The following is a 13,612-nucleotide window of genomic DNA, read 5'->3' as shown; positions in this document are numbered from 1 at the left end:
CTATCCTCTCCTCTCCTCTCTTCACTGTCTCATCTCCCCCTCCCCTGTCCTTATCTCCAACACCGCTGTCTGCCTACTCCCTTGTTCTCTGCCTTCTCCATCTCTGGGACTGTTCAAAACTGCCAAATAGTCATACCAGATCTGAAAAATTAGCTCTGTTTCTCTCTTTAGATTTTACCTGCCCTCCTGAGTTTCTCCAGCATTGAGTTTTTCCCTTTCTAAATTTCATTTCTTGTGCCCTGGTCCTGATGAGTCAAAGGAATTCCTGATGAAGAACTTGATGCTCGAAACAACGACTTTCCTGCTCCTCGGATGCTGCCTGATCTGCTGTGCTTTTTTCAGCACCACACGTTTTGACTCTGATTGCCAGCATCTGCAATCCTCACTTTCTCTTGGTCCTAATTAGTGCCAGATCAAAAGCTTTGACTTTTCTTTCTATTAGTAGTGTTTAACTTCTGTACTATTGAGTAATAATTTCAAATTTTTGTTCTCCGTCCAGACATGATAGACTACTTACAACGATAACAGAAATAGCCAGAGAAACTGAGCCGGTCTGGCAACATCTGTGGAGAGAAATCGGAGTTAACTTCTTCAACCCACTTCCGAAGAAAAGTCATTGGACTTGAAAATTAACTCTGTTTTTCTCTCTCCACAGACGCTGCCAGACCTACTGAGTTTCTTCAGCAATTTCTGCATTTGTTTCAGATTTCTAGCTTCTGCAATTCTTTGTTTAAATATAGAACGATTTACCTATCTAGTCCACTCACTTCATTTCCTTCAAATTTGTTTTGTATGCCATGAGTTTCCTAGACCAGGTCTCTGATGGTATTAGTTATCTGTGCAGCACTTCTTTGAGACTAGTGAATCTTGGCTGCATGGGCAATGGTCTGAGCAGACTGAGTTCGGCTATTGGAAAAGTCAACTCCCAGTTTAGCAAACAGATTAATCTGCAGGTGGTCATCTGGAGTGTCTAGTGTAAGTACATCTAGAAAGTTAAAGGAGGTGGGCTTTGTTTGTTTGTACTGACCTGGATCATCTCTGTAATAGCATTTGGGGAGAGTGGAAGTCATTGGTGGAATTGGAGCACAAGGTCAAAAGTCCATGACTTATGTTAAAAGAATGAAAGGTTTGTGTCTTCCCTGTGATTTACCTTCTAATGTGCACCCTCATGCCAAACATTACCAGTAAATTTCTATCAGCTGATGTTCACTGGACTCATTTAGTGCAGTGAAGTTTGTTTGTATTCTTTTTAATGTTCCTCTTTCTTCTTGAGTTCAAGCTTCTGGCACAGATTTATATGAAAAATCAAGTCAGCCCACTGAGTGGAACTTAAAATGGCAGCAATATGGGCAAAGTGAAAAGGGAAAAGTTAATTTGAAATATCTGAAGAAGCAGAGTAATATTTTCAAAGAAAACATTAATTGAAATTTATACTATTGCATATAGTCAAGTTTTGAGAGGAAAGGGGGAAAAGTATATTCAAATTTAAGATGTGGTGTATGACATTAAGATGCATGGAAGTGCATGAAATTAATGCACCTTTAAAATATATCAAATTGTCTTTAAATGAAGAGAGCTGTTATTTGTTTATGTTTGTACTTGACTTGAGCTTTGTTCCTGTTTTCAGGTTGGTGTAGTATGATAGAAATGAATTTCAAGGATGCATACAAGTCTTTTGCAAGGCTTAAAAATGAATCCAGGTGGTCTCAGTGTTATTATGCATACTTGACTGCAGGTTTGTTCCAAAACTGTACATTTTAATTTGCTTTGTAAAAGGAATGCAATGAATAATATTGGTCCAGTGTCAGAGGATTGTGGTACTGTATATCTTTGCTTAATGTGAAGTGTTCTCGGTAGCAGAAAAAAGGAAATTCAAATTCATGGTTGTGAAAAGAATTATACTACAAAATTTCACATTTAAAAAGATCTGATGTACAATAGTTAAATAAAGGAGGTACTACTAATTTAATACTATATTTTGTTAGCACTTGCTCTTTAAACCTGAAAATATCAATCAAGCAGTTCCTGTTCTATCATTTACAATCAAGGATTCTCCTATACTATTCCCCTGAAAAGGGTAAAGTCACCATAGCCTTACCAGACCATAGGGCTACTCGATCATTATCGAGAGAGAGGACTAGTGATGGTCGTCACATCTCTGGTGAGAGGCAAGACTGAGGAGGAGTGTGGGAATTGAATCCATGCTGTTGGCATCATGCTGAAGTATTGGATTTCTTGTGATCATCCAGTAACCACTGGTTAGCTGAACCAACCCATTCTCCTTCAACACATCACAGTTGTGAATTGAGAGTGATGGCCCTTGACATTAAGGCTCCATTCAACTGTGTGTGGCATCAAGGAGTCCTGGCAAATTAATTAATGGGAATCTGGGGGCAAACTCTTTGCGATTGTAGCCTTACCTGGCACAAAGGAAGATGGTCACGGATGTTGGAGGTCAATCATCTCAGCTCCAGGACATCTGGGCAGGAGTTCCTCAGGGTAGTGTCCAGCCATCCTCTGCTGCTTCATCAATGACCTTCTCTCCATCATAACGTCAGACGTGGGGATGTTCAATGATGATTGTGCAATGGTCAGCACCATTTATGACAACTCCGGTATTGAAGAAGTCCATGTCCAAATGCAACAAGATCCGGATAATATCTAGGCTTGGGCTGATAATTGGCAAGTAACATTCATGCCACACAAATGCCAGGCTATGACCTTTACCCATAAGAGACAACTTAACTACTGCCCCATGACATTTAATACTGTTAGCATCACTGAATTCCCCCACTATCAACATCCTGGAGGCTTATCATTGACCAAAAACTCAATTGGACTCACCACATAAACAGTGGCTACAAGGGCATGTCAGAGGCTAGGAATACTGAGGCGGGTAACACACTACCTGACACCCCATTGCCTATCCACCATGACAAGACACAAATTAGGAGTGTGATGGAATATTCTGCACTTTCCTGGATGGGTGCAGCCCCAACAACACTCCAGAGGCTTGACACCATCCACGACTTTCACTTGTAGGCACAATACCCACTGAGTACTGAAAATGTGTTGCTGGAAAAGCGCAGCAGGTCAGGCAGCATCCAAGGAACAGGAAATTCGACGTTTCGGGCATAAGCCCTTCATCACGTCGAATTTCCTGTTCTTTGGATGCTGCCTGACCTGCTGCGCTTTAACCAGCAACACATTTTCAGCTCTGATCTCCAGCATCTGCAGACCTCACTTTTTACTGTAAGTGAGTACTGCAAATTCTGGAGATTAGAGTTGAGAGTGTGGTGTTGGAAAAGCATAGCAGGTCAGGCATCATCCGAGGAGCAGGAGAGATGATGTTTCAGGCAAAAGCCCTTCATCAGGAATATTCCTGATGAAAGACTTTTGCCCGAAACTACTTCTCCTGCTCCTCTGGGAGGGGCTGCCTGACCTGCTGTGCTTTTCCAGCATCACACTCTCGACAATATCCACAAGCATCCACTTGCTCCACCACCAGCACTCAGTAGCAGCAATGTGTACTATCAACAAGATACACTGCAGAAATTCACCAGAGATCCTCAGACAGCACCTTGTAAACCCATGACGACTTCGAATCTGAAGGAGAGGAGCAGCAGATGTCTGAACACAACCACCTTTGACTTCCCTTCCAACTCACTAAGTATCCTGACTTGGAAATATATCAACATTCCTTCAACCCAAAACAGGTGGACTGCAGCGGTTCTAGAAGGCAGCTCACCACCACCACCACCTTGAGCAACTAGGGACAGACAATAATTCCTGGCCCAGCCAGAAATGCTAACATCCACAGATAATTTTTCTTTAAAATACCCAGTTCAAGCATGGCTGTTACTGCATTCTTGCTTAGTGGCCTCAAATCAAAAATTACTGGTTTACAGGTCTCAGCAGGTTCTCTATGTCATCTTCAGCAGCTCTAGACCCAGACTGTAACTGTTTGTGTGAGAAATTACCCAGATAAAACCCAGGTCAAAAAGAACACACAACAGTGTGACATACCTTGATGCCCTGAAAGAGATTCAAACAACTAATTCCAAGTGCAAAACCTCCTCCTAGTTTTGGGAAATCATATGAATAATTTAGACCTCTAAATACAAAGAGATGGATCATTGTTTAGCTTATAATCGTTGCACTACAAACTCCTAAAACGAACAGAGACCAACATTTACAAGCTGAATATTTTTGTTTTATTGTGCATTTAAAATGTGTAGTTCCCAAATTAAAAGTTGTATTCTTAAAAACATGAATTAATGGATTAAATATATGTAATAAGTAAGAAATAGCATTCATGATGAATAAAAGTTAAATGTACTATGATGCAGAATCTAATAGTGCCATTTTGACATTTGCTTCACTTTTACTTTATTTGCTGCACTGTTGTGTGTTGATATTTTGACTGGTTGCATAAAATAAGATTTTTGTAATTCTTTGATCAAGCATGCCAGGGAGCAACAGGTGAAACTGACAAGGCACAAGAAGTATTCATTGAAGTCCAGAAGTTATTCAGAAGGAAGAATAATCAAATTGAGCAATTTTCCTCCCGAAAGGTAGACTGATGTGGTTCTGTTTTTTTTAATTTGTCAGACGGAGAGATGAGTAAATGCTTAAGAATTGATAAGAAATTTTGAAATTTGAAAGCCCAAATATTCGTATTGGGGTCAGATGCCCATTGCACCTGCATTGTTTAAAAATGACAGGGTCCCATTTAATGCAAAGTCAGAGTCTTAGAGATCCAAAGCAAAGGCAAAGGTTTTCCGATCCATTGTGTGCATGCTGGTCAAAAAAAACCCCTAATATTTCTAATCCCATTTTCCAGCATTTGGCCATAGCCTTGTATGTCTTAGTATTGCGAGTGTTTATCTAAATACTTCTCAAGTGTTATGAGGGCTTCTGCCTCAACCACTTTTATAAGCAGTGAGTCCCACCCTCTGGGTGGGGGAAAAAAAATCCTTCTAAACCTCCTGCCCTTCTCTTAAATCTGTGCCCTAGTCTTAGAGGCATACATCTTGGAAACAGACTTTTAAGTCCAACCAGTCCATGCTGACCATGCTCGCAAATTAGACTCGTCCCACTTGCCTGCATTTGGCCCATATTCCTCCAAACCTTTCCTATTCATGAACTTATTGTAGCTGTACCTGCATCCACCACTTCTATGATGCCTTCGTCAAGGGGTAGTTTCCTCCATGTCCACCCTGTCTAGGCCCCTCGTAAATTTATACATCTCAATCACGTGCTTTCTCAGCTTCCTCTGATCCAAGGAAAACAACCCAGCCTATCCAATATCTCTTCATGACCAAAACACTCCAGTCCAGGCAACATTTTGGTAAATCTCCCCTGCACCCTCTCGAGTACTGTCACATCCTTTGTATAATATGGGATCCAGAAATACACTCAATAGTTTAGCTAGGGTCTAACCAATGTTTTGTACACCTCGGGCATAACCTCCCTGCTCTTAAATCCTATGCCTTGGCTAATAAAGGCAAGTGTCCCATATAATGAAACAAAGTACTGTGACTGCCGGAAATCTGAAATCTTCCATTCTGAAGTCACTGGACTTGAAATGTTAACTCTGCTTTCTCTCCAAAGATGCTGCCAGATTGGCTGAGTTTTTCCAGTAATTTATGATTTTATTCCATATGCCTTCTTAACCGCTCAGTCTACCTGCCCTGATATCTTATGGGACCAAGTGATCCTGCACACCAAACTCAATTTGATGCTTGGTGCTTTCCAGGATCCTGCTGTTCAACTAACATTACCTTGTCATGTTTGTTCATCTCAAGTGTATCACCTCTCAGTTATCCGTATTGAATTCCATTTAATGTTATTCAACTCATCTAACCGATGAGGAAAATCTGCTTCTGTTTGTGAAGGGCATGTATGGATCTGCAAAAACCAAATTCTATGTATACTGAAAAATCAAAAATGCTGGAAATTCTTGGCAGGTTAAACAGCATCTGTGGAGGTAGAAACAGTGCTTAAGATTTCGCTGTAATTTTTTTTGTCAGACCTGACTCACGTGTTAACTCTGTTTCTCCCCAGAGAAAGTGCCAAACTTGCTGAGTAGTTCCAGCAGCTTGTAAGGATCTGTTGTCTTTCTTTAAGAAAAGAGAGTCAAAATTAATGTTATTTTTCAATGTTTGTTAATTTCTGTGCAGGCTGAAAGATTCCAGAAGGAGAAGCCCACCAAAGAATTATGTATCCTCGCTGTCATTGAAGTGCTTTATTTGTGGAAAGCACTTGCCAATTGTTCCCCTTCAAATCTGCAGCAAATGAATCAAGGTAACCTACTATTGCAGTCATTAAAACAAGGATATTAAAGAGACTCTGGTCTGGCAGCACCTCTGAAGAGGGAAAAATCGAGTTATCATTTTTTACTCTAGTTCCATAAAACAGTCATAATAGACTTGAAACATTACGTTTGTTTCTTTCTCTACAAGTGTTGTCAGACCTGGGTTTGTCCAGCACTTTGTTTTCATTTCAGATCTCCAGCATTTGCAGTACATTGCTTTTATTTGAACCTACAACTTCACGCAGGTTTTTTTGCATATTATTAGATTACTTACGGTGTGGAAACAGGCCCTTCGGCCCAACAAGTCCACACCGACCCGCCGAAGCGCAACCCACCCATACCCCAACATTTACCCCTTACCTAACACTACGGACAATTTAGCATGGCCAATTCACCTGACCCGCACATCTTTGGACTGTGGGAGGAAACTGGAGCACCCGGAGGAAACCCACGCAGACACGGGGAGAACGTGCAAACTCCACACAGTCAGTCACCTGAGTCGGGAATTGAATCAGGGTCTCAGGCGCTGTGAGGCAGCAGTGCTAACCACTGTGCCACCGTGCCGCCCACTAATAAACACTCCGTCCCTGGGTGGCCTTGAACGACCAACCTTGCAGTTAATAGCCGAAAGTGCTGACCAATTGCGCCACAAAGACGGGTCAAACATGTTGAGAGTCTAAGCATAGAAACAGTCCATTGGCCCTGCAGTTTTGCTGAGGAGCTAGTGTATAGACAGTGGGCCAAATTGATGCCTCCTGCACTGTAATAATTCTGTGATTTATATGAAAGTTCAAGTTCACACAAACAACACAGTGTAAAAATTGCTATCGAGGCTGACTAAGTGAATCGCATCTACTTTGCTAAATTCTCAATAGACAATATTGAAATTAATTCTTGCCCACTTTCAAAAAAAGAAATAATAAAATTACTTTTCAGAAGAGTAGAAGCAGCATTACATGCTTCTGCTCCTAAAGCATTTGAAGTGATCATTGCACAATGTATGTACAAGCAACAGCTGCCTACCCTATCCCTGCATTTTTTGGTTTTTGTGGAAAGCACTTGCCCACTTTGAACCTGCATCCCAGAACTCTTATCAATCTCTGTCTTGAATTTACTCAAAGACTTTTATCCGCAGCTGTCTGGAATAAATAATTCCAGTATTTACATCTTGCGGAATGACGACATTCCTCCTCAACTCGGTCTTCAATGATTCTGAAACTGTCACGCCAGTACTAGAATCTCAAGGCAAGAAAAACCAACTCTCAACGTCTAACCTGTCAGGCATTATAAAAATTATTTGTCTAAAATAAGACCATATGATTGGGAGCAAAGTAGACCATTCACCCCATCGAGTCTGCTCTGCTATTCAATGAGATTATGGCTGATCTTCTAATACTGAAAATGTGTTGCTGGAAAAGCGCAGCAGGTCAGGCAGCATCCAAGGAGCAGTAGAGCCTGACCTGCTGCGTCTCCTGCTGCTTGGATGCTGCCTGACCTGCTGTGCTTTTCCAGCAACACATTTTCAGCTCTGATCTCCAGCATCTGCAGTCCTCACTTTCTCCCTGATCTTCTAATACTCGACTCCATTTACCTGCCTTATCCCAATAATCATCAATTTCTTTGCTGATTAAAAATCTGTCTACTTTGGTTCTGAATGTATTTAACAACCCACACTACACAGCCCTCATTCATAAAGACTCTTAGATTCAGTACTCTTTGAGAAAAGAAATTCCTCTTCATCACTGTCTTAACTGTGTGGCCACACATTCTGAGATTGTTTCAGTAAAGTTGCCTCTCATTCTTTTTAAACTTCAGTGAATATAAGCCCTTCATACTCAACCTCCTGTGGTAAAAAAAATCCCTTCATATATTCCATCTGCTATGTTTTTTCCCCACCCAATTAACTTACTTATTCTTCTGGAAGCTCTGTGTCACACTCATCGTAGATAGAGATGTACAGCACGGAAACAGACCCTTCAGTTCAACCTGTCCATGCCGACCAGATATCTCAAACCAATCTTGTCCCACCTGCCAGCACCCGGCCCATATCCCTCCAAACCCTTCCTATTCATATACCCATCCAGATTCCTTTTAAATGTTGCAATTGTTACAGCCTCCACCACTTTCTCTGGCCGCTCATTCCATAAATGTACCATCCTCTGCGTGAAAAAGTTGGCCCTTTGGTCCCTTTTATATCTTTCCTCTCTCACCCTAAACCTATGCCCTCTAGTTCTGGACTTCCCCAACCCCAGGGAAAAGACTTTGTCTATTTATCCTATCCATGCCCTTCATGATTTTATAAACCTTTATGAGGTCACCCTTCAGCCTCTGACACTCCAGGGAAAACAGCCCCAGCCTGTTCAACCTCTCCCTCCAGCTCAAATCCTCCAACCCTGACAACATCCTTGTAAATTTTTTCTGAACTCTTTCAAGTTTCACAACATCCTTCCAGTGGGAAGGAGACCAGAATTGCATGCAGTATTCCAAAAGTGGCTTAACTAATGTCCTGTCCAGCCACAACAAGACTTCCCAACTCCTGTACTCAATACACTGACCAATAAAGGAAAGCATACCAAACGCCTCCTTCACTATCCTATCTACCTGCGACTCCACTTTCAAGGAACTATGAACGTGCACTCCAAGGTCTCCTTGTTCAGCAACACTCCCTAGGACCTTACCATTAAGTGTATAAGTCCTGCTAAGATTTACTTTCCCAAAATGCAGCATCTCGCATTTATCTGAATTAATCTCCATCTGCCACTTCCCTGCATTCAATATCTGATTTAAAACAAAAGTATAATTATCCACAATGTTCTACCTTCTGGGCATGGCAAAACATTGAACTTGATGCTTCGTAAGAAGCCATTGTTTGGTGAATATTCATCTCCTCATCTGAAGTTTCTATTGGCATCACTGTGTCTATTTCAAAACAGCTCTACCAGTTGAAGTAAACTTCACTCAAGATAGAAATTACAGCAGTCTCCTAATTAAATATGATAGTTTTGTGAGCAAGATAGTCAATGGAGAACAGTAATGAAATCCTGTTACAGCAGTGTGATCTGCAGGGGGGGAATCTGAAGGAGGGGGATTAAGCACTTATTTCCATTCTGATCAGAACTAGTGGGGTCACCTGTAACCTCCATATCCCCAACCTTGCCTCCTACTCTGTTGAAAGGTCAGTGCTAATGACATCCCAACTCACATGGATATGAGACTCTTGGTGTTTGCTGAATGTTTATTTATTGGCTTGTTCATCTCCCTTTGTGAGACAACTTCATTGCCTAAAATCTATTGCTTGTCTTGATGTTTTATGTAAATATTCTTTGCTTTGCATTTGCATAGGAAACTTAATGCATTAACAGTTTGAAACTCCTGATTCTTGTTGAATTAATTATGCATGAAACCATCAGAAAGAGAATACTTAATCTATAACAACTAACCTAATACTGCATGTTGAGTGTGTGTACTTTTGCAATAGTATAATCTGCGATTATGCCTTTGTTATTTAATGCAATGAATACAATTAAATTGAGGTTTCTGAGATTAACTGAAAATAGTAATCCTTCACCAAGTATGCATCTTCCTGGTTATTTTTCCTATAGTGATTGATTTTTAGTCTGAATGCAACAAGTCAAGTTTTATAATAGACAACCTAATGTGTCCTCTTTTATGCAGCTTGTCAAGAAATGCATGAGCCATTAACAATTGGGTTAAAACACCTTCTCCTGGGTGCAATACACAAAAGTCTAGGAAATTCAGATGGTGCTATTCAGGTGTGTATGTATAGCCTGTCTTTAACACATCTGCTCATGCTGATAGCACTTTAAGAATTGCATTTTGTTTTCTATTCAACATCAACATATTCAGTAAAATTTAAACACAATATAAAATTTCCAAATGAAAGACATTTAAAACTCTGTGTTGTATTAATACCTTGTGAAAGTATATTTGAAATGTAAAAGTATTATAAAGAAACCTGGTATTCTACAGGTGTATTTACAGCTGAATTACTGGTTTAAACAACATTGATTGGTCTTGAGAGTATTTTGTAACTTGCTCATAAGGAAGAATGCACTGTAACGGTAATACAGTTTTGAGCATCTGATTTAAGTTTCTCTCCTTTCCTTTCCACCTATAGTTGCATGAATACTGTATACCTATGCAGTATACAATCACTTTTTGTACTACATATTTATCAATCAATATGTGCGACGTGGTTTCACATTGTAACTTGGTTTCTTTTTGCAGTTCTTCCACCTAGCTATAAAGGATGAGTTGAGTCGTCAGAACAATGCATATATACAGCCATATGCTTGTTATGAACTTGGATGTCAGTTATTAGAAAATCCAGAAGTATGTATATCCAACATTAAACCAAAGCTGGCTAATGTAACATCTCATCCATTTTATAGACTTTATCTTGCAAAGAATTGTCCCACTAATTAGTAGGTTTTATAAAAGCTGCAACTCTGTTTTTAGAGCTGAAAATATTGCACATACTGTTCATCCACATTTGACAGCCAGATCGGTTTTCTAACCTTTAGCTTTTAATTTATGATATATACCAAGATTCTTAAGAGTTTAGTTTAATTTGTCTGATTTAATTGTTCCTACTCATGATCAAAATTTCCTTTTGTGAGGCAAATCCAAATTTGCTGATTGTACAAAGTTATCAGCATTGTAGACAGTTTAGATTCAAAGCATTACAAATATAAAGGGATATTAATAGATGAGGTAAATGGACAAAACTGTGGCAGGCGGAGTCCAGTATAAGCAAATGTGAGGTTACCCATTTTGGACCAGGAAAGGATAGATCAGGGTACTATCCAGATGCCAGATGGTGTGAAGTTAAACACAGTGGATGTTCAAAGAGACTTGGGGTATCAAGTGCATAAATCTTTAAAAGATGACACACAGTGCAGAAAACAAGAAAGCTAATGGAATGCTGGCTTTTATGAAGAGTGGAGTGGAAAGGTGCAGAATTTACACTGCAGTTATACAAAAGCCTGGTTAGACTCCACTTGGAGGGCTGTGAGCAGATCTGGGTGTCATTCATACAGCCATAGAGATGTACAGAACCTTGGGAAGGATAGATTGGCCTTGGAGGGAGTACAATGTAGGTTTACAAGAATGAGACCTGGACTTCAGAAGTTAAGTAATAAAGACAGATTTAGGTATCTTTGATCTAGAATTTAGAAGGTTAAATGGTGATCTGATCAAAGACCTCAAGATATTAACATGAAAAGACAGTAGATAAACTATTTCCACTTGTTTGGGATTCTAGAACAAGGGAGTATTGTCAAAAGATTAGGGCCAGACCTTTTACGAGAATTGTTGGGAAACAGAAGTTTGGAACTATCTTCCACCAAGAGCAGTGGATCTGGATCAGTTGTTAATTTTAAATTTTGATTAAGCAAAGGCCACACATCAGCCATGATCTCATTGAATGACAGAACAGGGTTGAGGGGCTGAATTGCCTACTCCACTTCCTATATTCCAATTGTAAAACCTTCAAATTATTCTCCAGAGATGCTGTATTATTGAATGTAAATGATAGTCTTATAATAGTGCCTTGCAATTGTGATTTGATTGCCATTATTTGAGTGGAGGACATATTGTTAATACTTTTACTTTTTTTTTAAATGATAGACTTTGGATAAAGGCAGAACTTTACTGTACCAAGCCAAGGTAAGTTAGAAAACCTGTGTCTGATTTCTTTGTAGTTTAGATATTTTGACATTGACCAAATCCTTGTATGGAAACACTGCAAGCAAACACCCAAACTTGTAAAGTATATTACTGATTGGCTACATATCTACTGTTGCTGGAAAAGCGCAGCAGGTCAGGCAGCATCCAAGGAGCAGGAGAATTGATGTTTCGGGCATGAGCTCATGCCCAAAACGTCGATTCTCCTGCTCCTTGGATGCTGCCTGACCTACTGTGCTTTTCCAACGACACGTTTTCGGTTCTGAACTCCAGCATCTGCAATCCTCACTTTCTCCTACATATCTACTGTGTAAAGGACACTCTCTAATATAGATGGTAAAAACAGATAATGGCTAACTATATTGTGGAAAGTCATTTTACACATGAGGAGAAAGTGAGGACTGTAGATGCTGGAGATCAGAGCTGAAAATGTGTTGCTGGAAAAGTGCAGCAGGTCAGGCAGCACCCAAGGAGTAGGAGAATCGACGTTTCAGGCATGAGCCCTTCTTCAGGAATTCCTGAAGAAGGGCGCATACCCGAAACGTCGATTCTCCTGCTCCTTGGATGCTGCCTGACCTGCTGCGCTTTTCCAGCAACACATTTTCTGCATTTTACATCTGACCCTTTTAGTCAAGAGAGGGAGAGACTTATCTCTTGAGCTACACTATGTTTGAGGCAGAGTCAGAAGTGAAAATGCAATATCTAACCCCATTGTGCCACCCAATTTTGCTGAAACTGATTGCATTGATCGTTTCCAATTTAAACTTAGTTCCCAATGTGTATTCTGTTTTCTTAATTAATTCACAAGATGTGAGCATTGCTGACTTGATTAGCGTTTGTTGCCCATTCCTAATTACCCAGATGTCGCTTAAGAGTCAACCATATTGCGATGGATATGGAATCACATACAGGCCAGACCAAATGCGAGAGTCAGTTTTCTTCCCTGAAGGATATTAGTGAGCCAAATGTGTTTTTTTAACAACAATTGACAGTGTGCATGTTTGCGATTAGGCAACTTTTTAAATTCAATAAAAATGTGGAATTAAATTTTACCATTTGCTATGGTGGGAATCAGCTCCCTAAAACATTAGCCTCGGTCTGTGGATTGCTAGTCCACTAATACTACCACTACACTGCTGTCTATTTACATTATATACATCATAAGGGCCAGTTATTTAGTTCAACGGGTCCATGTCAGTGTTTATGTTCTATGTGAGCCCCTATTATGAAACAAATCAATGGTATCATAACTTGGAAATAGCATTTCACAGCACTGAATTATGTCACCTCTGAGAACAAAGCCTTACTATGAAAAGAATGATTTCTCTTTAGATGAAATATAATGTGGATACATGTGGGGTTATCCATTTTTATAGCCAAAACAGGAATGTTGATTATTATCTGAGTAGTGGTAGATTAAGAAAGGGTGAGGTGCAATGAGATCTGAGTGACGTTGTACTCCAGTTGCTGAAGTTAAGCATGCAGGTACAATAGATAGTGGAGAAGGCAAACGGCAGGTTGACCTTCATAGGGAGAGGATTAGAGAGTATAGGAGCAAGTGTGTCTTGCTGCAGTTCTACAGGGCATTGG

At 40.1% G+C, this 13,612-nt stretch overlaps 1 protein-coding gene across 3 annotated transcripts in view; it reads left to right on the top strand.

Moving 5' to 3' along the window:
- Positions 1 to 13,612, top strand: part of ttc39c (tetratricopeptide repeat domain 39C) — a 108,382-nt gene that overhangs the window by 89,784 nt on the left and 4,986 nt on the right. For all 3 annotated transcript variants that reach the window (XM_060823914.1, XM_060823917.1, XM_060823916.1), the window contains 6 exons: positions 1,628 to 1,735; positions 4,465 to 4,574; positions 6,183 to 6,306; positions 9,992 to 10,089; positions 10,565 to 10,669; positions 11,966 to 12,004. In XM_060823914.1, the coding sequence (XP_060679897.1) occupies positions 1,628 to 1,735; positions 4,465 to 4,574; positions 6,183 to 6,306; positions 9,992 to 10,089; positions 10,565 to 10,669; positions 11,966 to 12,004 (584 nt within the window). The remainder of the gene's footprint in view (positions 1 to 1,627; positions 1,736 to 4,464; positions 4,575 to 6,182; positions 6,307 to 9,991; positions 10,090 to 10,564; positions 10,670 to 11,965; positions 12,005 to 13,612) is intronic.

Source organism: Hemiscyllium ocellatum, chromosome 4, assembly GCF_020745735.1.
Source record: "Hemiscyllium ocellatum isolate sHemOce1 chromosome 4, sHemOce1.pat.X.cur, whole genome shotgun sequence".
NCBI classification, from domain to species: domain Eukaryota; kingdom Metazoa; phylum Chordata; class Chondrichthyes; order Orectolobiformes; family Hemiscylliidae; genus Hemiscyllium; species Hemiscyllium ocellatum.
This window is presented reverse-complemented; position numbering and strand designations above follow the sequence as displayed.